The sequence below is a fragment of the Anser brachyrhynchus genome (assembly GCF_964034855.1).
Source record: "Anser brachyrhynchus genome assembly, chromosome: 28".
Taxonomy (NCBI): domain Eukaryota; kingdom Metazoa; phylum Chordata; class Aves; order Anseriformes; family Anatidae; genus Anser; species Anser brachyrhynchus.
Window position 1 is genome coordinate 1,635,290 of NC_137721.1, and position 26,838 is coordinate 1,662,127.

At 65.5% G+C, this 26,838-nt stretch overlaps 4 protein-coding genes across 10 annotated transcripts; 2 read left to right on the top strand and 2 right to left on the bottom strand.

The window, feature by feature from the left end:
• Positions 1-868: 868 nt before the first annotated feature.
• On the bottom strand, positions 869-13,912 carry LOC308183750 (uncharacterized protein). 5 transcript variants are annotated; one of them, XM_080570089.1, is made up of 8 exons: positions 13,780-13,912; positions 13,019-13,348; positions 12,640-12,936; positions 12,067-12,188; positions 7,426-11,692; positions 5,913-5,978; positions 5,207-5,280; positions 3,141-4,851 (listed from the first exon to the last, which is right to left on the bottom strand). In XM_080570089.1, exons 1-5 carry the CDS (start codon positions 13,817-13,819, stop codon positions 11,660-11,662), a joined length of 822 nt encoding a protein of 273 aa, XP_080426215.1. In that variant the 5' UTR covers positions 13,820-13,912; the 3' UTR covers positions 3,141-4,851; positions 5,207-5,280; positions 5,913-5,978; positions 7,426-11,659. The 5 variants fall into 5 exon arrangements, with proteins under 5 accessions (XP_080426212.1, XP_080426215.1, XP_080426216.1 ...); XM_080570090.1 differs by lacking the exon at positions 12,067-12,188; XM_080570088.1 differs by having other exon boundaries at positions 7,426-12,185.
• LOC308183749 (uncharacterized protein) lies at positions 9,860-17,784 on the top strand (the record flags this gene model as incomplete). 2 transcript variants are annotated; one of them, XM_080570084.1, is made up of 6 exons in its annotated part: positions 9,860-10,109; positions 15,626-15,952; positions 16,254-16,532; positions 16,823-16,924; positions 17,064-17,110; positions 17,275-17,784. In XM_080570084.1, the coding sequence occupies 6 exons, from the start codon at positions 9,860-9,862 to the stop codon at positions 17,329-17,331; spliced, it is 1,062 nt and encodes a 353-aa protein (XP_080426210.1). In that variant the 3' UTR covers positions 17,332-17,784. The 2 variants fall into 2 exon arrangements, with proteins under 2 accessions (XP_080426210.1, XP_080426211.1); XM_080570085.1 differs by lacking the exon at positions 9,860-10,109 and adding an exon at positions 14,979-15,500 and having other exon boundaries at positions 17,064-17,784.
• Positions 17,785-17,941: 157 nt separating this feature from the next.
• APH1A (aph-1 homolog A, gamma-secretase subunit) lies at positions 17,942-22,091 on the top strand. Its single transcript, XM_080570091.1, has 7 exons — positions 17,942-18,098; positions 18,942-19,112; positions 19,407-19,480; positions 19,910-20,032; positions 20,256-20,383; positions 20,809-20,932; positions 21,295-22,091. The coding sequence occupies exons 1-7, from the start codon at positions 17,986-17,988 to the stop codon at positions 21,357-21,359; spliced, it is 798 nt and encodes a 265-aa protein (XP_080426217.1). The 5' UTR covers positions 17,942-17,985; the 3' UTR covers positions 21,360-22,091.
• On the bottom strand, positions 21,930-25,924 carry CA14 (carbonic anhydrase 14). 2 transcript variants are annotated; one of them, XM_080570083.1, is made up of 11 exons: positions 25,822-25,924; positions 25,569-25,589; positions 24,734-24,913; positions 24,497-24,630; positions 23,531-23,626; positions 23,368-23,434; positions 23,092-23,249; positions 22,879-23,005; positions 22,720-22,740; positions 22,526-22,610; positions 21,930-22,402 (listed from the first exon to the last, which is right to left on the bottom strand). In XM_080570083.1, exons 1-11 carry the CDS (start codon positions 25,874-25,876, stop codon positions 22,327-22,329), a joined length of 1,020 nt encoding a protein of 339 aa, XP_080426209.1. In that variant the 5' UTR covers positions 25,877-25,924; the 3' UTR covers positions 21,930-22,326. The 2 variants fall into 2 exon arrangements, with proteins under 2 accessions (XP_080426209.1, XP_080426208.1); XM_080570082.1 differs by having other exon boundaries at positions 22,526-22,740; positions 23,092-23,434.
• Between the last annotated feature and the right edge of the window lie 914 nt (positions 25,925-26,838).

Here is a 26,838-nt window from a genome sequence, read left to right on the forward strand (position 1 = left end):
GGGCTGGTTGCACACGGGGGTTGCAGGTGGGCCCTTGCACGTGCTCTGCTGCCCGAGGGGTTGCGCACGCGGTGTTGCATGCCCGGTTGCGTAAAGGGCTGCAGGCGGTTTTGCACGCTGCGCGTTGCACGGTGGAGGGCTGCAGGTGGGGTTTTTGCATGCTTGGTGAATTGCAGGGGGGGGTCTTTTGCACCTAGGGCCTTGCACGGGGGGGGTTGCGCAGAGGGTTTTGCACGCCCAGTTGCACAGAGGTTTGCACGCTGGGGTTATACCGTCTGCTGGTGGTTCCAAAGGGAGGCGGGGTGTGGGGGCTGTGCCTTTGCAGCTTTGCTCTTCTGGCAGAGCTGCGCTGGTGCCTCCTCTGCACGTGCTGTAACAGCAGGAGAGGCAAACTGCAGCTTCCCGGAAGAGCCTTTAGGTGTTAAACTTCTGCAGGAATCCCCTGGAAAGCTCAACCCAATCATGCATCCCCTGCTGCCTTTTATCCCGGTACCACAAGACTAAAGCCTGTGCAAGACAGCTTAAGGAAAACTTTCCCAAATTGCTGGCCCTCGTTAAAATTTGGATGCTGTCAGCGCTGTGCCTTCAGCAGCTGATGCCCACTGAGCTCCTCCCCAGCGAGAGCTGCATGGGCCTTGCAGCAAAGGCTGCAAAAATGCCCCAGCTGCTGCTTGAATGTGGAAGCGTGCAGGGAAAGGGCGCGATGCTGGAGCAAAGCTGCTGGGTCTGGGCTGCCCACAACCCCTGCTGACTGAGACGAGGCTGCTCTTGCTGATAACTTACATCCGTTCGGGTTAATTGGCACAACGGCAGCTTTGCAAATACGCTGGGGAAAGGTGGATGCACAAGCAGGCGGTGACCTGGTATGTGACAGCGTAATTCTTTAATTTCAAGGCACGAACACACAGGTGGATATACTGTCTGTACATCTGGAAGACTTCTTTACTACTTTAAAAAATAAAAAATTATATTTTAAGGCCACGGGAGGTGTTGATGTCCAGCAGTGGAGCCAGAGCTTTGCCGGGCTGAAAGCGCTGGGGCAGCAAAGCTGCTCCAGGTATTTTTGTGTCGATGCCCTCAGCTTCGAGGCACAAACAGCCCGAGACACTTTGGCAGCCGAGCGTCTGAGCAAAACCATGGGAATCTGTGCTGGGAGGGGAGAAAATACTTCCCGGTTCAGGCAATGCAGGCTTTTCCTTCTCTGGTTGTTGAGAGCTTGGCCAGTGTGTTCCTGTATTTATCTGAGAAGGGGTTAAAGATGTGGTCAAAAGGACCAAATGTTGCCAATTCTTCAACATATTTGGTCCGGAAGGTATTTTTATTTAGCGGGTCAGAAGCATGCAAACGCACCCGCTTATGGAACAAAAACCCTGGCTGGTTTTGCTGAAGAGGGCGATCCGTTGCGGTGGCACTCGGGGTGCAAAAGGTCGAGCGCCGCTTTGCTGAAAATTGACTTTTCTTTGCACCAGCTGATACTGAAGTGCTTTAAAAGACGCGATTCCCTCGGTGCAGAAATAAAAGCTCGTCGGGGAGCTGGGGCAGGATTTAATGCCAGCAGCCTATTAGCATTGCGGAGTTGTACTTTTTGCTTATTTCACCTGTTTTGGGACCTTTCCTGGAAAAGGCAGTGGGAAACGAGTGCCCTGTGTGCAAGGGAAGGAAATTCCTCACAAGGGAAGGGAGAATTGCGCTTTTTGCCTCAGCCCCACTTTTGCCTCCTGAAAACACTTTGGCATCGCGGTGTCAGCATCGGTTTTGTGCATTCGCAACTAATGAATAATAAATAATAAGCGCAGGAAATGGGGCGCAGCCCTTGCCACGGCGCAAAGCAGCACTGCCTTCCCAGAAATGCCATCCTGGCTGTCAGCAGCTTTCTGCGAAGCCCTGAACCTGGTGCATCTTCACTGGCCCTGCAGAGGGCGGCTTCGAGCTCCTCTTGCGGCTGTGTGCACATTTTGGGGTGCACAGCTGGGGTTTTTTTTGGGGGGTGAACCCCCAGTGGGGTGCCGAGCTGCCACTAACCCCCCTTTTTGGGGCTGGGGGTGTGCAAAAAGCAGGGTCACGGGTGCCGGGAGGTGGAGGCAAGGAGCCCCAAAGCCACCCCATCCTCCTGGTTTGGGGTTTTGCTGCTGCACCCGTGGCTCCTCCTGTCCCGCACCTCCGGGAGGCTGGTACGGCTGGGAAACTGAGCGGAGACCTTGAGAGCCCTTCTGGTTTCTTCCTGCGCAGAGATAATTGTGAACGGTTTTCGAAAACGGGGGGAAATCCTCTTTAGCCTTAAAGCTGCTTAGCGCATGAAGGCTCGCCGGGGCCGGGAGGCAGAGCCGAGCAGGGCACAAGCGGGGCCTGGGGGGTGAATAACGGGGGAAGCTTCACCTCCTGCTGCAGCCACGGGGCTGGACGGGCTCTGGGTTTTCCTACAGGGGGAGAAACTCGTGCAGGCATTCCGAAGGGAAAGGATTAAATGGGTGCTGCGAAGTCTGAAGGCGCCCCGGTGCGCGCCCGCTGCCGGCGCCCTGCGTGAGCCGCGGCTCCCGTGATGGAAACCCCGGGGTTTTCCTGCAACTTGCGGGAAGCTGCGTTGGAAAGGAGGCGTCTGCACACTCTGCCAAGTAACTTCGGCTTCCAGGAGGCGGCGGGGCCCTTTCCAGCCGTTTCTTTGTGCGTTTGCCATGAGCCGGGAGGGAGCCGGCGCCTCCGGCTGCACGGTGCGAGCCCTGCGGGAGCCCCGGCTGGTGGCAGCTCTGCCCCAGACGTCGATTCCTTCGCGTGATGGCTTGGAAGGGAGCTGAAAATCCACCTGGTTCCCGCCCCCCAGTCCCATCCAGCCTGGCCTTGGCCCCCCCCAGGGATGGGGCACCCCCAGCCCTGCACCAGGGCCTCGCCGCCCTCCTGGGGAAGGATTTCTTCCTTATACCTGACCCAAACCTGCCCTCTTTCAGCTTAAAGCTGTTGCTCCCAGCCCTGATAATGGTCGTGTTTGCCCTTCCTGACCTGTGTGCTCGGGCTTCGCTTGCTCTCGTACCTCCGGAGAAGGCTTCTCTGCTTTCCTGCACCCTGGCATCGCGCACCGATGCTGTTGTGCACCGATGCCGAGGAGCATCTAGCGATATTTTTTTCTTAGTAAACTTGGCGTGCTCTAGGCTTTGTGCATGTATTTTATTTTCGCTTCTTTCGGCGGGTCCGTAACACTGCAGCACCGCCCCTGCTCCTGCCTGGGGGCTCGCCGAGGCTGCCCCGAAGCCCCCCCCCCCCCCCCCAAACCCCCGCCTCGCCAGCCCGGCGCCTTCCACCTCCGGTGCCTCGCCGTCTTTCTGGTTCATCATCGCCGTGTGCTGGACCCGGCGCGCTGGGATTTGCCCCGATATTTGGGCGGCTGTTGTATCATCCAGATCATCGTACATCCCCTCCAGCACGGCTAACGCCCTCGGGCGCTGGGTGCCCCTCTCCTGGGTGCCACACAGCACCCCCCGAGGCGGATCCCTTTCCTTCATGCTGGCAGAAGCCACCTCCAGAGGCTGAGGGCTTGTGCCCTAATGGCTTTCTCGATGCCCCCTTCCCTGCCCTCTAATTCCCGAGCTGTTATCCCAGCACCGGTGCAGCCCAGTGTCAAGGTGCTCCCTTGGCTGATGGCTGGGATCTTTTTGCGTGCATGGGTCTTTTTGCAAAAACCTTTTTGGCACGGTTTATAGGGAAGCTGGTGGGAGCTGTGCTGGTCGGAAGGGCTTTTTTTGGTCCGAGTTACGGCACTGCACGTCTCGCTGGGGTTTCTGCAAGTGTCCGGCGACGGCTGCAAGACGTTGTGTTCAGAGCAGCTCTGGGAAAAAAAAAAACTCCCCAGGGTTGTGGCGGATTCTCCAGCATCGGGATTTTAAGGTTTGGCTACACGAGGTGCTGGACGACCTTCTCTAGGCACTGCTTGTAGGTCGGACCCGATGATCTCTGAGGTCCTGGGGCTTCTACCCGCAGCGATGGTTCGTGGCACGGAGCTGTCCCGAAGCATTTCCTCATGTGGTAGGTGGCAAAACCCGCACCGGGCCCCACAGCTGCCGAGGTCCTGTGGGGTTGGGAGAGAAGAAATGGGGCAGGGCAGGCTCGGCCCCGCTGGGGGTGTTCGTCACAGTCAGTGCCCATCTCGTGCGGTTGTGCACGGCGGAGACAAAGTCAATTGTTAGTCACTTTATTGGCAGGAGTTCATATTTACAACAGAATAATAGGAAATAGGAAAGAACCTAGGCATTACAAAGCTCTTCGGTGTTTGCACAGCTTTTATGGCCCGGGATGGCATCATCCATCTGCCGAAAGCTGTGGGTGTCGAGTCACCACCGTGCTAAAAACAGAGGCGGCTGCTTCGTTCGGAGGATGTAACTTCCAACGTGGTGACGAAATTCTTTTCTTCGTCCGAGTCGCCGCGTCTGCAGAGAGGGGAAGAGGCTAGGAAGCGATTCCCATGTCCTCCCATTGTGTTTCGGGGCGGGCTGGCGGCCGCGCGGGGATCCTGCGCGCACCTGGCTGCCGGCGAGCCCAAAGAGGAGGCTTGGGTGCTTTGGGAAAAAAAACTACAGTGGCTTTTTGGCGTTTCTGCAGGCAGTCCCAGTGGCGATTCGTGCTTCTCTGGTTGTCCCCGGCACGGGGCTGGCTGCCCAGAAGGTTTCCTTGTTTCGGGGAGGCGCTGCCGGGTGCTGCTGCCTTGGGGAGGTCGGCGGTAGCGAAATGCTCCGAGTGCCCCGGTGCTGCGTGGCTCTTGTACCTGCCGAGCCTGGGGAGTCACAGCAGGAGACCCAGGAGGCCGAGAAGGACGACGAGGGGCAGGTGGCACTGGAGGGGCGACCCCGCAGATTCCAGAATCTCCTGGGAAGCCGAGGAAGAGAAATCAGTTGGCAGCAGCCTGGTCCAGCGCGCTCCGCCGATCCCCTCTGCCCTCCCCCTGTCCCTGTGCGTGGGCTGCGGGGCAGAAACCAAAGTGCCCCGGAGCCTCCCTTCGGGAGCAGTGCAAGGCAAAGGGCTCCCGGTCGCAGAGTCAAAACTGGGGGAGAAACCCCCTGTTTTGCACATCCCTTCCCCAAAGCGAGATGGTGCTCGAGAGGGTGGTCAGGAGCACGAATAACCCTTGTTGGGGCAGCGGGCGTTAAAGTTGGCTGGGTAGGGTGTGCGGGAGGAGACGAGTTTTTTTGGGAATACGAAGAGAAATGCTTCGGGTACTCACCTCGTACATGTACATGGTGGGAAGTATCGTGACGTTGTCGGGGTAGTACTCGATGGTTGCGTACAAGTAATCACCTGCAGCGAAAGCATCGGATCACTGGGTCGGTGCCACCCAGCGTAGGCTGGGAGCTGGACCCCAGGGGCTGCGGGGCTGCACCAGTTTGCACCAGTGGTGCCGGCACACCGCGGCGGGTGCAGGAAAGGCAACGCCGCGTCACCCCGGCGGTGTCTCTGCTCTTAGTGCACCTCGGTGAGCTTTTAGCTTGGCAGAGCGGGATCTGGGATGTGAGCGGGAGCCACTGGGGGCAGAGCAGCTCCAGAGAAAGGGCTTTGAGCTCCACTTTTAATCCTCTTGTACGTTTTACGCAGCTCTTGTCCCAGCACCGCTTAATTTAGGCCCTTCCAGAGGGAGGGCGCCCGTTTCCCACGGGTTTGTTCCCGTTTGCACCCGCGGCTGGGGATGTGGACAAGATGTTTTCATCCGAGGGGTCTCCAGAGGCTGCTGCTCCTGGAGACGTGGCGGTGCCGGGGCCGCCCTTTAGGAGCCGAAGGAGCAGCAGCGCCTCCAGCACTGCCTGCAGCCCCTGGGGGCGTCCGGACCCCTGCCCCCCACCCCTGCTCCTGTTCCTGCAGAGCCTCAGCACTGGGTTACCCTGCCCTTGCCGTGTGGTTTGTGTCAAAATTATCAAAAAGCGAGAATTTCTTACCAAAACGAGATGCGTAGTCATATAAAAACTGCGTTATTTCCTCTTCTTCTCCCACTTCAGCATACCCTGAAAAAAAAAATAAAATAAACAAACAATAAAAAAAACAAACAAGAAAGGAGCGGTTCGTACCCCACCAGCGTTAGCAGACTTGCACGGAGCCGGCTCGCTCCCCGCGCCAGCGGGACGTGATTTCGCAGGAACAGCTTTGCTGATTTATGGGCGCTTTGCGCAGAGCTTGCTCCCTCGTGGGAGTCACGGATTCGCAATCTGGCCCCTAATTAAATCAGGGACTTCAGAGCAAAAGCTCTCATGTTACAAACCGGACCGGAGCTCGCCCCCACGCTTGGGTTTTCCCTCCGCAGGTTTGCCAGGAGAGGGATCGGGGGCAATGGGGCCACAGGCATTGGGCTGCGTCCCCGTGTCCTGGGTGTCCCCGTGTCCTGGGTGTCCCCGTGTCCCGGGGCCCATCCCTGGCACAGAGCTGTGTTTCCGTGGGTGAGCTGCTATAAATAGGTTCGTGCATCGCACAACTCGGTCCAGCTCGCGCCGAGCCCTGCTCATTTCCCTTTTCCACACGTGCACTTTTCTCCTTTCACGCTCGGCGACCGCTATGACCCGACTCCCTTATTCCTCATGTGCTGGTGGGTGGCACCCGTGGGTGCCCCTCTCCACACCGCGCCCCATGTCCTCGCGTGCCCCGAACTTCCCCAGGCTGTGCCCCCAGCCCGGAGCCCGGTTCCCAGCACCACGGCGCGCTTTGACCCAGCCTCGAGGTGCACGGGGAGGCAGCGCCGGGTGGGCGCCTGGGACCTCCCTTTGGGAGGCTCGGACCCGTCGGGAGCGCTCCGTTCCTTCCCGGCTGCGCTCACGTCAGCTCCCAGCCACCTTCTCCCTGCGCTGGGCTTTCCGAGAAAGTTTTCCGTGCAGGCTCCTATTTGTGCTTGGGATAAAAAGGGAGCTGCGTCGCCGGGTGGGAGCAAAGAGCTTCCATCTGGGAAGCCCCGGCTGCGTTTAACCCCTTGCACGGTGCAGGACGCGCAGCTCCATCCCTTCGCTCGGCAGAAGGGCTCCCTGCAGCCCAGAGCAGTTTCCAGCCACAGGTTTGCTCTGGGCACTGCTGCTACCCAGCTTGGCTCGCCTGGTGCCCTCCGGCTCGTGGGCACCCACCTGAGGACTCGGCAAGTCCTGTTTGTTCCCTTGCCTGCGTCCCGTCTCCCTTACTAGGTCACAGCTGCGTGCCGCGAGCTCGTTTGAACGCAATGTGGAAAACGTTACGGATTGTCAAACTGCCTCTCCTGCAAGCACCCGCTCTGCTGTGACTCGCAGGGTGTGCGCACCGAGCTTTCCCCGGCTCGGTTTTGCTCCCGACACCTCCGCCGCCAAGCAAACGCCCCCCAGCCCCTTCTGCCCGACCGCAGCCAGCCGTCCCGCAGCATCCCGGGAACGCGCACGGTCCGAGCTGCTCGAGCGCCCAAGTTGCAAGGCAGTAAAAGAGAAGGAACGGCGCATTTACCCAGCAGAAAAGGAAGAGCCAAGACCGCCACGAACAAAAAATTCATCGTCCCGCGTCGCGGTGCCGTCTCCTGATGCTGCCCGGTGCTGCCGCTCAGCAATTTCTCGAGACGTCCCAGCGGCACGGCCGGGAGGCAGGAAATGACACTGCTGGGGGCCGGGCCGAGCGGCCCCCGCGCTGGGGAGAAGGCACGGCACGCTCCTCCGAAACGCGCCCAGTTGGGTGCGATGGGGTGGCTGCGCCAGGGGGGCGCGTGGCCTCTCCCGGAGCGGCCGCGGTCGAAGGTTGCCCTTGGCAAAGAGCTTCCCCTTTGCCCAGGAGCGATCGCGGGGCAGGTGGCTCCGGTGGGGCTGCGGCAGCCGAGCAGCGGGCGAGGGCTGCGCCCGCACAGCGAACGCTTTCGGCAGATGAATCCACAGCCGAGGGGCAGAGGCAGAAACGCTGGCCGGGAGCCAGGGCTGCTAAATGCGGCTCCTGACTTCCCTTAAAAGTTTAGGGGATTTTTTTTTTTTTTTGCCTGGCTCTCGTTTCACCTCCAAGTGCCTCACGTTCTCAGGCGGTAAGCAGAACTGTGAATGGCCGCGGGTGGATTTTATCCCGTAGCATGCAGAAGTGCCCCGCTGCGGTGCGCCTTAGGCCCCCTTTCTCTGTTCACCGCGCTCTGCGCTCCGGTGCTGCATCCGCAGGGTGTGGTGCCCTGGTACACGCTGCTATCTGCTCCTTCTTTACTCTCAAAAAATAAAAACAAACTGGGAGAACATTTCTTGGAGAGAAACCAGGAGGAAAACGAAACGTCGCCGCTCTGCTCTCTGGGGAAAGGAGCCGGGGCTGGCGCAGGAGGGCTCGAAGCCGGGCGTGAGAGCGGCGGCAGCAGGAGGCGGCTTAGGGGCACGCGAGCTGCTGGGGCACGCAGCTTGCTGCAGGCCGCTCCAATCCCTATTGATGTTTTTTTGGGGGGAAAAAACACGCCTCGCCGCCGTGGGTTCTTCTCCCAGCAGCAAAACCGGTGCGATGGGCACGGCGGCGCGGAGCTTTGGTGATTTGGCCACCCCCAGCGCCCCTGGCACCGCTTCCCAGCCCCGTGTTCCCACTGCCTCCGTCCTCCCCTCGCCGGACGGGGTTTTCCCCGGCCCCATTTTGGGGCTGGGAGAATGGGAGCGGGGCGAGGGAGGCTGATGGCCGACGGCCGCGCCAGCCCTGCTCCGAGGAGCCGGGGCGCAGGCGGGAGCGAGCTCTGCATGATGGGCGCGGGCACCGCGGGAGCAGCAGCATGGGACGGTTTTCCCCTCCCCGTGCTCTCGCTGTCAGTTTTACTCTGAGGAATTAGCCAAAGCGGGTCCTTTTTCGACAGAAAAAGCATCAAACAGAGCCTGGAAATGTTTCGCAGCCTCCCGTTGTCGCATGTGCTCTGCCAAAGGGGCTTTTCCCAGCGATCCGGAGAGCTTGACAAAGGGTTAAGCGCGGAGGAATGCTGAGCAACCGAGCAGGCAGGAAGCGAGTATCTCCAAAGCGTCCCCTCGACCCACAGAAATAACATCAAAACCAAAATCTCGACCCAAGCAGAAATCTGAGCTCGCTGGGAGCGATGCGGCGAATTCCTGCGGGGCTCGGGTGGGAACGGCTGGAGCAGCGTGGGAGAGGGAGAGCCATAAAGGAGTCCAAATGCCGGGGTTTTGGGGCTGGTGGGGAGGGAGGGGCGAGGCAGGTTTAGAAGGATTATCCTGCCTTTTAGAGGGGGAGCTGATGGGGCTGGGATGACAAACTTCTTGGCAGGCAAACAGCCGTGGTGCAAGCGTCGTTCCTTTGGGGCTGAAATGGGGAAATGGGAAAGGGGCTGTGGCGGTGCTGCTGCGGGCTGCGATCTGCTCGGGGACTGGCATGCGCCTTTAGGTTTGTTCCTGCTCCCTTTTAACATCTTGCAACACAGAACTAAAACATCACCCAGAGAGTGGCCAGGAAAAGTGGCCAGAAGCAACGCCTTTCCCATCTCCGCTCCCATGCTCCTATTTCAAAATCTCGCTCCTATTTTGCGTGAGCTCTGTGTTTCTCTGTCTTTTTCCTTATTAAAGCCCGCGTGCCAAAACCAAGCTCTCCGAGGTCGCGCGGCGAGGGACGGAGAGCGGCCCTGCACGTGGGAGCTCTGCAGCCAGCGGTGGGAGCGCTGCCTTTCACATGGGAAAGTGCGGGGCGGGAGCCAAAAAAATGTGGGTTTTGTGCAAGGAACCACGGAGCTCGCACCGACGGCTCTGGCCCCTCGCGGCACCGAGGGTGCTGGCGGCACGGCGCGGCCGGGGCTGGATCGCGGTGGGGGTTTGGTGCCGCAGACAGCCCGGGAAGGTGCAAAGGGAATCACTCGGGTCCTCTGCTTTAGGATGCATGGCGTCATTTCCCAGCTTTCATAGGAGGAAGCAAAACTCGCAGGGAAATTAAAAAAATGCAGCTGGTAAATAAGACTGCGCTGCTAACAATGCCTCGCGCCCGAGCAGATGACATTAGCAGGATTCCTGCGGAAGCAGCCGGAGGACATTGTTTGGTGCTTCTGATGCAGAAGACAAGAAGATGGATGAAACTGCCCAGCGATGGGAGTGGGAGGGAAGCCCCAGGCCTGCTCCCCACGGCACCCGCACCCACGGGTGCCGGGACGGGGACCCCGCGCCCCGCGGTGCCGCGCAGCAGGCGGAGAGGTAGGTGGGGCGGGCGCTTCCCGCAGCAGCCCCCTGTGGCACGAGGGGATTTCTGCCAAGCGAAGGAGCCGTTCCTCCTGCGCGGCGTTCTGCTCTAAATAAAGCTTTCCTGCCCTTCCCAGCTGGTTTGTGAGCAGCGCTTGCTTGGGCCGCTCTCGGCAAAGCAGGGCGTGCGCGGCGCTGGGAGGGAGGCGCTGAGATGGAAAAAAGGGCCGCTGTGAACGGTGATTCCCAAAAAGCGCGCACAGCGCATCCACGGTTTTCCCCGTCCACGCCGGTGTTTGCTGCACCCTGGGCACCGTCCTCTTGGGGGGCTCTCAGCCAGCTTTGCGCGGCCGCTGGGGTGAACACGAGGGGGGTCTCCAGCCCCACGCCGCCCCCCTGCTGCTCCTTGGCCGGGACGGGCGCCGAGACCACCCCTGGCCTTCGTCCCACACCGCCGAGGCTGGGTGGGGAGCCCCAGGAAGACGGCTCCAAGCTGTTTGGTTGGCAGGCGGCTGTCCCTTCCTAATTAAACACAGAGCAGCGAGCTGGCTCCCAGGCTGGAATGCGGCTCGCTTCCCTTCCCCTCCCCATGGAGATGCTCCTCCAGCCGCGTGCGTCCGGATGACGCCGAGGGGCCAGCGCTGCCCGCATGGGCACCGCGAGTTTTGGCCCCGTCGCTCAGTGGTTTCCCCTTGGGGCTTCGTGTCCCGGCCGCGGGAGCGGCAACGCGCGGCACAGCGCGTGGAGGGGAAGGGGAGGTTGCGGCAAACCCTAACGCCAGGTGAGCCTGGATGGCTGCCCCAGCACGGGGTCGCGCTCGTGGCCGTGGGCAGGGAAGGTGCCGAGAGCACGGGGAGCATCCTCGGAGCGGCCGCGCGTTGCGGGGTCGCCCTTCAGCGCGTCACGGCACGGTGAGCAGAATGCAGAGAGGAGGGGCCGAAACAGGGCTTTGCTTAAGGCTCTAAGTGTAAAGGGACTTTTTTTTTTGCCCTGTTTAACAGCAGCTCCCCGTGGCTGTCACACAGGGTAGCGCAAGGAGCAATCCCAATGAACCCGAGACCTCACTTGCTTACCAAGAAATCACGAGTTTTATTTGCATGCGATTTCTCACGGGTATCCAGCTTCCCGCAGCGCTCTCAGCATTCCTCCTCCCCCTCTGCCATGACTCCAAGCAGGTAAATCCAGGAGGAAAACGGCACATTGCCCACCCGGACCTGCTTCTGGGGCTGTGGAAGCGGGGAAAAGGGGGTTGGGGCTGCTTGAGGTGCCCTGGCTGCCCCCACCACAGCCGGACACAGCTCCCGCAGCACCAGCTCGCCCCGTCCGCCTGGCGTTTGGCTTGAAAGATTGTAGAAGAGGAACCCAAAGTGTCCGCTAAAAGCACTCCCCAGCAGGCTAGGAAAGACCTGCGGGGAACTCGCCGCACGCTGGGGCTGTGCCCGCCCAGTCCCCATCGCCGCAGAGCGCAGGATCCCACGACTTTCCCTTTCCTCTCTTTTTTTAGCTGCTTTGGAGACCGCAGGCGTGAGCGGCTTCTGGCAGAGCGGGCGCGGGGAAAGGGCTTCTCAGTGCCCCACCGCCGCGTACTCGCACTCGGTCTGCAAGAGAAAGCGAGAAGGCGCGTGGTTAAACCCTCGCCCCGCACCGGGGAGCCCTTCCCAGCGACGGCTGGGGAGAAACGAGCGCGTGCCCCATGCCCTGCTCGCGCTTCCACTCGTGCGCCCTGGAGCAGCTGCTCCCAAGCGCTTCCATAAGGCGAGCGAAGGCAGAGCGGGGCCGGACGGGGTGCGGAGCAAAAGGCGCTGGGGCAGCACTGCACCTGCACCTGCAGGGGATGCTTTGCCCGCGCCAAAGCCCCCAGCCGGGCTGCTTTTGAGCTCCTTCCTCCTGCCTCGCCGAGAGCCAAGGCCGGCCCGCGAGGCGCAGAACCGCCTCACGGCGCCTCGTGCCGGGGGCTGGGGAAGCAGCTCACCTCCGGGCCCCGTCTCAGCACCGCGCGGGCCGGCCTTCGGCGGAGCCGGGATGCCCACCGGATCAAGCCCAGGACGGCGGCGCCGGGCGGCACGAACGCCAGCAGCCACAGGAAGCATCCTGCTGCAGGGAGGGAGGGGAGGAGGACGAGACGTTGGAAATGGTTCACAGAGCTGGGACCGGGCTTTGGTCGAGCGCCCGAGCGCAGCAGCGGGGCGGCCGGGGAAAGGGAGGAGGAGAGAAGCGGCCGCACCGCGGGGCGATGTGGCCAGGGCGTCGTTCGCAGCGTTTCAGCGCGTGGGGAGCCCAGAGAGACGGGGAAAAGGGATTTCCAGATCTTCCTTGTGAGGAAAGGCTGGAAGAACCGGGCTGCGATGGGCTGAGAGAGGCCGAGACCTGCTGCGGAGCAGGACGATGGACCCAGGCACCTCCCCGCGTCCTCTGCTGTGTTTTTCTACGGACTGCAGCAGCAGAAGCAATGGGACGGGGGCGTTCGGGGCTTATAGTCCCTGCAAGCACAGACCAAGCACAGAGCAAAGCCCGCGGTCCCAAGGGGGAGGCTTCTCGAGCTGACCTGTGCCGACGGTCCCGCTGACAGCCCCGCTGACGTTCCTGCCCGTGCTGCGCTCCGTGGCCGTGCACGCCGCGGCCCCGTCCCAGCACTCGGCCGAGACCCAGGTGAGGCTCCAGGCGCCGAGGACCCCGCGCTCGTCCACGGCCTCGGCATTCGCCGGGGTGTCCCTGCCGTGGTGCCAGCGGACGGTGTCCCAACCCCTAGGGAGGTCGTGGAGGTGGCACAGCAGGGGGACAACGTCCGAGGGCTCCTCCGCGTCCACGGGCACCAGGATGGAGAGCTTGGGCTCGGTGGCATCTAAAAGTGGGTGGGAAAACCCAGTGTCCCCAGGGATGTCCCCAGGGGTGTCCCCAGCACCGCCGCACGCTGCCGCGCTCACCTGTGACGAGGAGCCTGGTCCCGTCCCCGAAGTGGGAGTGCGACACGGAGGAGGTGCAGCAATAAGACCCAGAGTCCTCACGCTGCACATCGCTGATATTAAAGGAGAAAAAACCCAGTGCTCTCACCGTCCCTGAGTATCTCCCCTTTGGCTTTGAGAACTCTGTGCTCTGGTAAATCCATTCCAAGCTGCCGTCCGGCTTCTCCCTGTACCAATTGGCACGCCGTGGGCTGCCCGAGATGTTGCAGCTCAGCTCCGCCGTCTCCCCGGGGGGCAGCCAGAGCTGCGCTGGGCTCTGCTGGATCCGCGGCTCCTCCGCAGAGGCGGCTCCTGCACGGGAGGAGCGGGTCTGAGCGCAGCAGCCGGTGCCACGGGGTCACCCTTGTGCATCGGGCTGTCGGCTTCTGGCTCCATGGCAAAAGGTTTGCAGGCAAAAAAAGTCAGGGCTGGATCAGCGCCTGGCACGGCGGGTGAGAAGCCCGCTGGGCTTTGGCATTCGGGAGGCAAGTCCTGCCTCTCGGAGAGGCAGCAGCACCCCGGGGTGGGTTTTGCACAGCCGCCGCGCTCAGGCTTTCGAAGAGATCGCGTTGAAAATGCTTCAGGGAAACTCGTTCAGCAAACCTCTGATGAGCGTAAGCCCTGCGGCTGCCCCCCCTCCCTCTGCCCGCCGGCTCAGGTTGGCGTTAAGCCGCTTCGGACGATCCCAGGCGGGTTTAGCGTAGCAGAAAGCAAGGCTGGAGCGTTCGTGGAGCGGGACGTACCTGTCAGGAGGAGCAGGAGAACCCCGGGCAGGCTGCACATCTCCGGCTGGGGCTGGCCACACTCCTCGGTCGCCTCTCGGGTCCTGCAAAAAGCTTTGAGCGGGCAGAAGGGAGATTTTCGCTGGGCGTGGGACGAGGGCTCAGGTCTCACGGCAGCCCCGAGCCCCTCTCCCTGCCCTGGCCGTGCAGGGGCCGGATCCCAGGCTCCGCGTGCCGCGGCGCGAGGCGCAGCTCTGCGGCGTCCTGCGGGGAAGGCGAAGGTTTTGCTCGGGTTCAGCGAAGGGCGAAGCCGATGGCCGGGTCCAGCAGCCAGCGGGATGAGGACGTCCTGGAGCCTGGCCGTCACCTGGGGTCGCAGAGGCAGAGAGGGAGCCGATGCCTGGCAAGGGGACGGAGCTTAGAAAGCGAAACGGGGCGGCGGGCGCAGCCCCGGCCTCCTTCGCCCCCGCTGCAAGTGCTCGATGGGCCGCGCGCCCCGCTCCTGCTCGCGGAATGGAATTTAATTGCAGCTCCTGACTGCACCGGGGGGGTCCTGCTGCGCTTTGTCTGCCTGCGCATCGCCCCGAGGAGCCCCAGGCATCGTCCCCTGCTTCTTCCTCTCTCGCAGCTCGGCACCGCGGCCGCTCGTGGCCTTCAGGCTGGAGCAAACCTCACGAGGCCGTGCCCCGTGGACGGGGATGCGTGCAGGCACAGTTCTGCTCTGGAGAGGAGCACGACGAGCACCGGGGCGGGCGGCGAGGTGCCTCTGGGCTGGGCAGGGCCCCAGGGAGCCGGCGGGCACTGGCGGGGCAAAGGCGGCTCGCGGAGGCTCGGCCTCGTTGCAGCAGCTGGAGGCTGGGTGCGGAGCTGCCTGAGCCGAGGAGCGCTGCGGTCAGCCTCGCCTTGTTGATTTTGTCACTTCTCTGCTGTTTATTCGCACAGAACCCCTGCCCCCCCACTCCGCTGCCAGCAAACCGTTGGGTTTGAAGGTTTTTGTCGCCAAAGTTCGGCGCCCCTTTAGCAAAGAGCCACGTTTGCCGAACCGCAACAGGAAAGCAGGGCAGGGGGATGGGGACCAAAGTTGCCTCTCGCCTTCAGTCCCCGGCCCTTTGAACGTCACTGTTAAGGTCACTTTGGCTGATGTGAGGATGGCTGCGGGGGCCGGGGCTGGGGGTGCAGCCACCCCCGCCCCGAGGCAGCTCTCCAGCCCCTGCGCTGCGGTTTCCCCAAAGCACGAGCGGCGGCACGGTGCGCTGTGGTTTGTAGTGCCCAGCGCTGGGGCTGGCTTCTTCCTTCGTGTCGAGTATTTGGGTGTGGGCATCACACGGTGTCGCGGGGCCTCTGAGGGGCCGCCTCCGGCCCTGAGCATCACAAAAATGGTTAAAACCCAAATTTTCCTACCGGATGTGGGTCCGTGCCAGCAAGCTGACATGAGCTCTGCACCCGGCGACGCGCCCCACAGCTGCCGGCAGCGGCGTGTGGGGAGGACGCATCCCTCGTGGGGACACCGTGTCCTTCGTGGGGACACCGCGTCCTTCGTGGGGACACCGCGTCCTTCGTGGGGACACCGTGTCCACACGGCTGGGGGGCTTCGCTGCCGGGGCCCCGCACTTCGGGCAGCCTCAGGTCCCGGTGCACTCGGCCACCCTGCAGAAGGCCTGGGACGAGCGCGACGATGGCACCCCTGGGTTTCTCCTGCGCAAAGGCGCTGCTGGCCACGGGACTGCTGCTGCTCTGTCTGGGTGAGCATCGGGGCAGGGTTTGGGGAGAGGGGGTCCTCTCGCTTTCCAAGTACGCCCTGGGTGGTGGGAGCACGGGCTGGGCTTGGGGGGCAGGCGGTGAATGAGCCCCCGGTCGGTCCCTGCAGTGCCGGCAGCGCTGCTGGTGCTGCAGCAGCCCCAGCCCGTCCTCTTCGTGGAGCCCGGGGCTGCCAGGGAGATCGGCTGCGTTCTGGACAAGGAGCTCGATGGCAAAGGCAACGTGCTCTGGTACCGGCGTGTCCATGGGGAGCAGCCCTGGCTGATCCTCAGCTGCAGCCAGGAGGCTCAGGAGGGATTTTCCTGTGAGTACACGAGGCAACGCGCCGTGCTGCACATCGCTGCCGCCCGCACCAACCACACCGGCCTCTACCTCTGCGCCTACAAAACCGGATCCATTCTGAAGTTCGGCAACGGCACCGCGCTGATCGTGGGAGGTAGGGGGGCGGCTGGGCTGGGGGTGGCGGGGGGACCCCCACATGTACCCCCGAGCCCCCCCGTGTTGGATGGGGATCCCCCGTGACTCCCCAGTGGATGGTCCCCTCCCGTACTGTCCATTGGATGCGACCCCCCAAGTCCCCCCATCGCACAGTCCGCACCCATGTCCCTATGTTGGATGGGACCCCTATTGCAGGGACCCCCCCCATGCCCCTCGTGTCACTATGCCGGGGTCCCCAGGGGGACGCGGGGTCTCTGCCCACATCAGAGCCCACCAAGCCCCTGCTCTCCTTTGTGCAGACAGCTGGAGGGCCCAGAGCTGGGTGCGGGTGCTGGCGCCCCACGGCTCCCCTTCAGACCCCCCCAACCTGGTCTGTGCCGTGGGCAACGCCAGCGGCCCCGTCCTCGTCTCCTGGCCGGGGGGGACCCGAGCCCAGGAGGTGCTGGGGCTGGGGGGCAACACAGAGCTGCTCATCAGCCCCGCGGGCATCGCTGGGAGCACCGGGGGGCTCTGCGAGGTGCGCTTCAACGCCTCCGGTCCCCCCGTCCGGAGGAGCGTGGAGCTGCACGGGGCCGAGGGTGAGCACGAGCCTGGGCAGCGGGGTGAACAGGGAGAGGGCAGATGGGGTGTCCCCCCCTTCCCCGGCAGCTCCTCGGAGCTGGGGCACGTGTGGGGAAACTGAAACAATGGGAATGGTGTGGCCCAGGGGATCAGTGGGGGGAATGGGGGCATGTTGGGGGCAATGGGGGTACGTTGGCAGGTGATGGTGGGATAATGGGGGGCGACGGGGGGATGTTGGTGTATGGGAGAGGGCAGTGGGGGAGACAGCGGGGGTCAGAAGATGGCTGGGACAAGCTGCCCCCCCCAGGTGCCTGCACGACACCAAGTGCCGTGGCCATGGCCGCAGCCGGGGCGCTGCTGCTGCTCGGCCTCAGCCTCGGCGTCTGCTGCCTCCTCCGCGCACGGACGGGTAAGGAGCCGAGCAGGGGCTGGGGGTGATGGCCCCCCGTGCCCTATGCCATCCCCTGCTGCCCTGCACCCCGCTCCCCCACCTCCATCCCCAATTCCCCTCCGTCCCCATGCTGGGGACACGTCTCTGTCCCCACCAGAACTCCGGCCCAGAGCCCCGGACCCTCCTGCACCCCAGCACCAGCAGGTGAGGCCGTGCGGTCCCCGGGTGTCCCCACACTGCGTGGTGGTGATAGCAGGAGCGGTGCCCTCGCTGCTTTGCATGGCCATCAGGCACAAGGGGATGGCCACAACCCCACAGGGGTTGGGGGGCCAGGGCTGGGGTCGCTCTGATGGCGTTGGTGCCCGCAGGGAGAGCTGACATACGCCCAGCTCCGCTTCGCCACCCCAGTGAGGGCAGCGCCGTGACCCACGGGGCTGGGTCCCAAGGCCTCGGTGGTGGCGCCGTGCAGCCCCGGGAGGCCACGGCTGCCCCGGGCACCACGACAACGGGGAGGAAGGAACTGGATTGAACCTCAAACGAGGGGGAGATAACGGGATGGAGCTGGAAGGAGGAGTGAATAACAGGATTGGACCTCAAATGTGGTGTTAATAAAGAGACTGAACCTCAAACGAGGAGTAAATAACGGGATTGGACCTCAAACACGGAGTTAATAAAGAGATTGAAGCTAAAATGAGGAGTAAAGAATGGGGTTGAACCTCAAACAAGGAGTAAATAATGGGATTGAACCTCAAACGAGGAGTAAATGTAGAGATTGAAGCTCAAACGAGGACGGAATAAAGAGATTGAACCTCAAATGAGGAGGGAATCGAGATTAAACTCAAAAATCAACGCTGCCCCCCGCAGGGGGGCGCCACAACCCCACCCTGAACTACAACTCCCAGCATGCCTCACGGCCCGGCCCCATGGCGCAACCCCCGCACACACACAGCCTATATCTCCCGTCGTGCCCCGCGGCCCGCCCCCCCCCCTCCCGCCCGTCCTTACCGCCCCCTTCCCCTTCCAGGACTACAACTCCCGTCGTGCCCCGCTTCCCGCCCCCCCCGCCCCATGCCGCCGCCATGGGGGCCGCCGTCTTCTTCGGGTGCGCGGGCATCGCCTTCGGGCCCGCGCTCGCCCTCGTCCTGCTGACGGTGGCGGCGGAGCCGTTGCGGGTCATCATCCTGGTGGCGGGGTGAGGGGGCCGGGGGGGGGCCCGGGAGGCCGCCCCGGGGGAGGCCGCCCCCAATATAGGGTGCCCCAACGGAGGCTGCCCCTTTGGGGGGCGTTTGGGGGTCTCTGGGGAGCCCCGGGCTGTGAAGCAGCCTCTGGGGGGTGGGGGGGGTTGGGGGGGTCTCGGGGAGGCTGCCAGCAGGGATTTGGGGGGAGCTGCGGTGAGGCTCGGCCTCCCCTCCGGGGTCTCCCATTTCTCCTGCGCCTCGGCGCTGGTCTGAGCCGGTCCCCGCAGCCCCCGGCCCCCCAGGACGCGTTTTTGGGGGCTCCCCGCATCTGCCTCTGCCAGCCTCAACACCAGGAAGGTGCCTGGAGGCCGTGGCCTCCCCCCCCCCAATAACAGGGCTTTAACCCACGCAGCCTCCGCCCAGCGGCACCGTCCCTCGCGTGGGGGCCAGCCGAGCTGCCAGCCCTTCTTTGTGGCTTTTTGGGTGCCGCGGGGAGATGGGGGGGGGCACATTTTTGGGTGCCATGGGGAGACGTGGGGGCACTTTTCTTCTCTCGAGGCCGGGCCTCCATTTGGCCTTCAGCAGGCGTAGCGCCGAGCGCCTCGGAGGGCAGCAGCCGTCCTCGGAGGAGGTTGTGGTGGCCCTGAAAGGAGAAGGGAAGGCTTCGGTCTCCAAACCCGTTTGATTTTTCAGCCGCCTCCTTGAGCCGGGACCTGTCCTGACCCGGAGCCGGGACAAAGCCGAGCAGCCTCCGATCGAGCCGCGCGTCCTCGTGCGATTCCGGCCTCCGGCTCGCGAGGGGAAGCGCCGCAAGGGGGGGGTCCCTGTCTCAGCTCCTTGTTCCTCTCCCTCCGTAGGGCGTTCTTCTGGCTGGTGTCGCTGCTCCTGGCGTCCCTCATCTGGTTCGTTTCCGTCCACCTCAGCGACCGGGAGGACGCCAAGCTTCAGTATGGCCTCCTCGTCTTCGGGGCGGCCGTCTCCGTCCTGCTGCAGGAGGCTTTCAGATTCGCCTACTTCAAGCTGCTGAAGTAAGAGCCCGGCTGGGGGCAGCGCTCCTCACAGAGCCCCCGTGGCCGGTTCCCCAAGCATCCCTCGTCCGCGGCCCTCTCGGGTTCGGGTCGGCGCCAACTGCTGCTTTTTATCCGGGCAACCCCCCAAAGCCTCCTTAGATCCTGCACCGGAGCTTTTCTCCCATGCTCCTGCCTCGTTTATAGCCCCCCCCCGTCCCCTCTCCCGTTTGCGAAAGCTCCCCCTGCGGCGCAGAGCCCCGTGCAGCCCCGGTTCCTGCCCGCCTGCTCACGCTCTCTCCCCTTCCCGAGCAGGAAAGCGGACGAAGGCTTGGCCACGATCAGCGAGGACGGCCGGTCGCCCATCTCCCTCAAGCAGATGGCCTACGGTGAGCGCGAGCCCGGGCAGGGCTTGGGCACCCCCTGGCCTCTGTGCGCTCCTGGCAGCGGGACGCTCGGCTTTCAGAGAGCAGCGGCAGTGACCGTGGGGCCACCGGGCTCGCTCTGCCTCCCCGATTCTCTTTTCTGCCTTTCCCTGGGCGATCTGGGGAGCGGGGAGCGTCTGCGGGCGCTGAGAGCGCTGGTCCGAGTTGGCAGGGACCTTAAAGATCGTCTAGCCAGCGATGTGTCCCGCTGATTAGTTTGCTACTTGATTTTTCTTCCTGGCAATCTGCCTGTGCATCGTTAAGAGCCTCAGCCCGGTTCTGCTCCCGCACCCCCAGGGGGGCTGCGAGCCCCCAGGGCGGGCTGAGGGGCCGCGGGGCTGCGGCGTAGCCCAGCCACGGTCGGTCTCGGCTGATTTCCTTCTCCCTCCGCAGTGTCCGGCCTGTCCTTCGGCATCATCAGCGGCGTCTTCTCCGTCATTAACATCCTGGCTGACTCCATCGGGCCGGGCATCGTCGGGATCCACGGGGACTCGCCGTACTACTTCATCACCTCCGGTGAGGCCGGGGGCGGACGCGGAGGCGCGGGCAGGGCTCTCGGCCGCTCGTTGCAGCTCTGCGCGCCGGAGCCCGTGGCGTTCGCCCCCCCGAAGCAGTCGCACGAGGCGCATTTTTTGCCGCTGGCGCCTCCCAAACGCGTGAGGGAGCCCCCCCAGAGCCCCAGCGGTCGGTGGAGGTGAGGCGGTGACGCCGTGTCGCTCTCTTTCCCCCCCCCCCGCAGCGTTCCTCACCATGGCCGTGGTCCTGCTCCACACCTTCTGGGGAGTGATTTTCTTCGACGCCTGCGAAAGGCGCCGCTACTGGTGCCTGGGGGTGGTGGTCGCCAGTCACCTCGCCACGTCGGGGCTGGTGAGTTGGATGCGCCGGGGGCTTTTCCCCGGAATAAAGCGGCCGTCAGCGTCATCGGACGCCCCTCTGGGGACAGGGAGGGGACCGCGGGAGCACCCAGCGGCGTTTCCCGCTCCCTAAATCTCTGCCCGGGCTGCGGGGCGAGTAGCAGCCCTCCCGCTGCGGCCCCAGCCCGCTGGGGGGGGGAGCGGGATTTAAGCGGGGCTAACGAAGGCCCGCGGGGTCAGCCGGAGGATTAGCTGCTAAGCTCCTGGTGGGAAACCTCGAGGCAGGAACTTGAGCCGGGCTTACCGGGGCTCCGCCGCGCGCCGGGGGGGGGCTCCTGGCTCCGCCGTCGCCGCGCTCCCGTTTCGGGAGGGCTGCGGAGGCGGCGGGCGGGCGGCGCCGCTCCTCACCCCGCTCTCTGTCCCCCTCTCCCCCCCCAGACGTTCCTGAACCCCTGGTACGAGGCCAGCCTGGTCCCCATTTACATCATCACCGTCTGCATGGGCGTCTGGGCCTTCGTCACGGCTGGGGGCTCCTTCCGCAACGTCCTCAAGTGCCTCTCCTGTAAGGGCCGGGCTGGGCAGGGTGGGGTGCCTGGCACGGGGGGGGGGTCACCGTTGGCGAACGGGGATTTTTGGGGGGCTCTCTGCGCGTCCCACGGGTGCGCGGGAGGCTCGGGCACGGCCGCCGGGGCGCGGGGATGACCGCGGGCTTTGGGTGCCCCCCCTGGCACCTGCCCCAGCGCCGTGGGGACGCGAGGACGGGTCTCAACCTGGCCCTGCCTCCCCGTCGGGTGGGGGCCACATCTCCTGCTCGATCAGGGCTTCTATGAACCCCCCCCACCCCCCCCAAAAAAAAAATGCCGTTGCCGACCTCTCGCCCTCCTCATCCTCGCTCTGCCTGGGTTTTTTCTCCCCCCCCCGCAGGTAAGCAGGAGGCCGACGGCCGCGTGATGCTGTACTCAGCGCTGCAGGTGCCTTTCGAGGAATGAGCGTCGACGGCAGCCCTGCCCGCCCGCGCCGCCTCCGCGCCCCAAGTGCCCCCCCCCCCCACCTCGGCAGCTGGACGATCCCAGGGCTCCGAGCGGCACCGGGGCGATGCCCCCACCCCCCCTACACACCCCCCCACGGACCGGGGCAGCCTCCGCGTGGGGCCTCGGGGAGTTTTTGTTCCTCCCAAGCTCGCGGCCGGCTCCGCCGGGTGAGGCCGAGCCTCTCCCCCCACCCCGTTCCGAGCCCCAGCCCTTCCCCGCATCCCTCTCCGGGGGGGGTTGGGGGGCTTTTGGGGCCGTTCGTGTCCCACCTGTGCCGCCGCGCCCCCGTTAGCTTCGTTAGTGACTTCCCGTTAACGTTTCCTTACTGCAGGGCAAGCGCGGGGTGGGAGAAAGTCCCGGGGACAGCCCCAGGGCTGCCGCGGTGCCACCGGGCTCGGGGCAGGGTCTCCCCCCCCCCTTGTCCCCCTTCCCAGCGCGAGGGGCTCGGGGCCGTGAGACCCCCCCCAGAGCATCCCGTACGGTCCCTGGGAGCGGGGCGATCGCTGAGGGGGGGGGCGGTTTTGGGGCCCCCCTCTGCCCCCCCCCCCCCGCCGCTCGCTGCTCTCCCGTTTAGGGTCTTCCCTAAGCGTCCGGGAGCGCTCGGTACCCTGCTGCGTGTGCCGGGGGGGGAGGAGGGGGGGGGGCGTTAAATTATTTTTTTGATTCAGAGTAAAACCCTTTTAATAGTGACTGCGTGGCACCGAGGGGCTTCGTGGGATGGGGTCGGGGTGGGAACGGGGTCCGCGCCCCCCCCCCCGCCTCCTGCTCTGCTCCCAGCCCCAGCGCGGTGGTGGGGAAGGGGCTTGGCGGGCAGCGGGGGCAGGGCAGGAGCTGCCACAGCCTTGGGGGGGGGGACGGGGGGGGCCGAGCCTCCCCCCCCAGCACCCTTTTTTGGGGGGGGGGGGCCGGCTGGGCGCATCCTGGCTCAGGGCCGGTGGCTCTCGGCCGAGCGGCGCGAGGAGGCTTTGAAGACGACGTCCTGCGGCTGCCTGCTCCGCGCGCTGCCTCGGGGGAGAAGGGCTGGGGTGAGACCCCTGGGATGGGGGGGGGGGGGAAGGAATTGGGGGGGGGTCCTGGCCCCCCCCGCTGGGACCAGGGCTTATCGGGGGGGTGTCGGCTCTCACCGGAGCCTCTTGCTCACGAAATGGACGGCGAGGAAGAGGCCGAGGCAGCCGAAGACGGTGCCGAAGACGATGGCGACGACTTCACCTGCGTGACCCCCCCCCCCCAAAAAAAAAAACGCTCGGGGGCTTGGGGGGGGGGCAAAGGGATGCCCCCCCCTTCCCCCCCCCCCCCAGCCTCTCTGCCTGTGCCGTACCTGTGGAATATCCCTCGGGACCTGCAAGGGAAGAGCCAGCGCTGCCCACCGCGGCCTCGTGCCCTTGCTGGGGGCTCCGGGGTTGTTGTTTGGGGGGGGGGGGGGGCGCTGTGTGTCCCCCCCCCCTCATCCCACCCCGTCCCCTGGGGCAGCTCTCACCGCTGGCGAAGGACGACAGCACCAGCCGCTGGTTGAGGTCCTGGGGGGCCCGAAAATTCTCCTCCAGCCGCTCGGGCGTGGGTTCGTCGGCCGCCGTGGCGTAAAGGGAACCCCGCAGCTGCTCCAGCTGGAACGAGACCGGGGCGCGGGGGGGGGCTTCAGGGGCTGCCCCCCCCCCCCAAATTCCCCCCCCACGCACCCCAAAGCCTGTACCTGGGCCCGGCCGATGCGGACGGGCTGCTGGAAGACGGTCCAGAGGACGCTCTGGAAGCAGGGCGGCGTGGTGAGGGAGCCGTTGTAGCGGTAGTAGCGGTCCAGGCGCTCGGGCAGCAGGTCCCGCACGCTGAAGGAGGGGACGGAGGTCGTCTGCCCTGCGAGAAAAGGGGGGGGGGACCAGTTTGGGACCCCCCCCCGGAGGTGCCGACCCCGGAGGTGCCGACCCCGCTGTCGCCCGAGCGCTGCCCCCTCGCTCGCGCGGCGCCGCCTCACCGGCGTAGCGGATGCTGCCGAGGTGGCTCAGGATGTTGTCGTAGGCTGGGTTGGGCTCGTCGCCGGCCTGAGTGGAGAATTTGGGGGTGGGGGGGTTACGGGGGGGGGTCAGGGCCGTGCCGACGGGGTTTGGGGGTGGCTGGGGGGGTCCCGACCCGCGTACCTCCAGCAGGACGCCCAGCACGGCCAGCCCGGCCGCGTGGTGCTGGGCCTCGCTGGCGTTGGCGTAGCGCTCGGCGTCGTAGTGCACCACGTGCATCTGCGGGCGCAGGGGGGGTCCCCCGGTGTGTCCCCCCCAACCCCCCCGGCTGGTGCCCTGCGTCCTGCCCCGGCCCCTTCCCGCGCCCGTTCCCAGTTCCCGCACCAGGACCCCTTTCCTCTGTGCCCGATTCCTGCGCCCGGACCCAATCCCAGACCCGTTCCTGCACCTGTTTCCCGCACCCGGACCCGTTCCCGCTCCTGTTCCAATGCAGATTCTCCCCCCCCCCAGACCCGTTCCTGCAACGCATCCCAACCCCTGCCCCCGTTCCTGTGCTGATTCCCACACCAGGACCTGTTCCTGCACCCCTTTCCTGCACCCAGCCCCATTCCCGCACCCGTTCCCATGGGGATTCCCACCCCAGGCCCTGGTCCCGTGCCCGTTTCCCGCACCAGGACCTGTTCCCGTGCTGATTCCCACACCAGGCCCCATTCCCATACGAGACCCCCACCCTAACCCCAATTCCACACCGATTCTCATATCAGCACCCATTCCCAACACCCAGCCCCCCACCCTAACCCCAATCCCACACCGATTCCCACACCAGGCCCCGTTCCCACACCAGATCCCACCCTGACCCCATTCCCACACCAATTCCCACACCGGGCCCCGTTCCCACACCAGATCCCACCCTGACCCCATTCCCACACCAATTCCCACACCGGGCCCCGTTCCCACACCAGATCCCACCCTGACCCCATTCCCACACCAATTCCCACACCGGGCCCCGTTCCCACACCAGCCCCCCACCCTAACCCCAATCCCACACCGATCCCCGCACCCTTCCCACCCCACTCCCGCCCCCTTCCCCTCCTACCCCCACCAGCAGCCCCCCACCCCCCCACCCCCCCCGGGGGGCCACCCCCATACCTCGGCGGGTGCCCGGTACCCATCCAGGAGGTGCTCGGCCCCCCCGTTTCGGCCCCAATGGAAGTGGAGCTGAGCGGCCGCGAAGCTGCGGGGCAGCCCCCCCAGGCGCAGCGAGGGCGGCAGCGCCAGCACCGCTATAGGGACGGGGGGGTACACGGGGGGGGTGGGCAGTGAGCGGGGACCCCTACAAGCACCCCCACGTCGCGTCCCCCCCCCCCCTCCCCGGTAGCCGCTCACCGGTGTGGCCGTTGTTGGCGAGGCCGAAGGCGGCGGCGGGGGGGCGGCCGTAGCCCACGGGGCGCAGGGGGGGCAGCGAGGGGTCCGGCAGCGCCCGCCGCGTCCCGATGTCAATGGGGGATTGGGAGCGGCCCCCGCACGCCGGGTGCCCCTCGGGCCAGTGCCGCTGTCCCCGGGGACCTGCGGGCACCGGGCCCCCGTGGGTCCCCCCCCACACCTCCCGCAGCCACGCTCCGGCCCTAAATACCCTCGTTTCCCCCCCCCCAATTTCCCCCCACCCTATAAAAAAAAACCCAAAAGCCAACCCCGTGGGGACGTTCCCACCGCCCGTGAATATTTCGGGGAGAATTTTTTCCGGGTGGGGAAGCGGGGACAAAGCTGCCCCGGGCTGACCCCGCAGCCAGGGGGTCCCCGTCCCCTGGGGGGGGGGCACCGGGGGGGGGGCTTAACGGGGATTTGGCCAGGGCCGGACCCTAATTGGATTTGGCAGCCGGAGCGGGGCCCCGCGCCTTACGTAAAGGAGCACAATGGGCCCATTGGAGCGCACCGGTGGGTGGGTTTTTTTTGGGGGGGGGACGCAAGGATATGGGGGGGCTGTCGCCCATCCAGCAGTGCCCCGATCTGGGGGGGGAAACGGGGGTTTGAGGGGGGTGGTCGCCCACCCGGCGTCTTCCCGAACTGGGGGGAACGCTGCATGGGGGTGAGGGGGCCCTCGGCTGGACCCCTGCTTCTGGGGGGGGGGGGTCTGGGATGGGGACACGGGAGATTTGGGGGGGGGGGGGACAGGGATGGCCCCCAGGGGTGCTGTCACCCCCCCCTCCCCAGCCCCACTCACCCTCGTACGTCCAGTGGGGACCTGCGGAGGAAGGAGAGGTGTTGGGGGACTCTTGGGGGGGGGGGGCAAGGTTTTAGGGTGGGGGGGCCCCCGCCCCATGCCCCCCCCCGAAACTGGGGGGGGGCGCTGCAGAGTGGGGCGAGCTTGCCGGGGCCAGCTGAGCCCCGATTTGGGGTGAATTCCTGAGGAAATGGGAAAATGGGGGAGTGGGGTGCTGGGGGGGGGCGTTGGGGTGCTGGGGGGCGGCACTCACCGGCGGGGAGCGCGGGGGCCAGGCCCCCCAGGAGCAGCAGCAGGGTGTGCAGCATGGTGGGGGGGGGGGGGCAGTGGGGCCGGGTGCCGCCGGCCCCCGCTTTAATACCCCCGGGGGGACGGGGCCCCCCCGAGTGGGGGAGGGACGGGGAGGGGGGGAGGGGGCGGGGCTGGGGGGCTTGTAGGGGGCTGGGGGGTGTGGGGGGTCCTGGGGGGGGGTTGGGGGTCGGGGGGGGGGCTTAGGGGGTGTTGAGGGGGCGTTGGGGGGCTTGGGGGGGCTAGGGGGATGTTGAGGGTCTTGGGGGGGCGTTGGGGGTCCTGGGGGGGGTTGGAGGTCCGAGGGGGGGCATTGGTGGTCTTGGGGGGGGCGTTGTTGGGGTCTGGGGGGGGCTTGGAGGATGTTGGGGGTCCTGAGGGGGTTTGGGGGGGGCCTGGAGGGGCGTTGGGGGTCCTGGGGGGGTGTTGGGGGTCTGGGGGGGCTTAGGGGGTGTTGGGGGTCCGGGGGGGGCGTTGTTGGGGGTTCTGGGGGGGGCTTGAGGGATGTTGAGGTCCTGGGGGGGGTTGGGGGGGGACTCAGAAGTCCTGGGGGGGGCTTTGGGGGATGTTGGGAGTCTTGGGGGGGAGGATGGCGTTGTTGGGGGTCCGGGGTGGGTTGGGGGGCATTGGGGGTCCGGGGGAGCGTTGGGGGTGGGTCCTGGGGGTGTTGGGGGGGTCCGGGGGGGGGGGGGCTTAGGGGATGTTGGGGGTCTTGGGGGGGTGTTGGGGGTGCGGGGGGGGGCATTAGGAGTCCCGGGGGGGCTTTGGGGGGAGTTGGGGGGTCCGGGTGGGGGGGTGGGGGGCGCTGGGGGTCATTGGGGGGGCCGGGGGGGCTCCAGGTGCCGGGGGGGGGGGTCAGGGGGCACTTGGGGGGTGGCGCTGCCCCGCCCCCTCCCTTTCTCTCCCCGCCCCTCCCCTCCCCGCGTGCCCTCGCCGCGCCCGCCGCCCGCCCCCGCGCGCTCACCGTTCCCGCGCCCGCCCC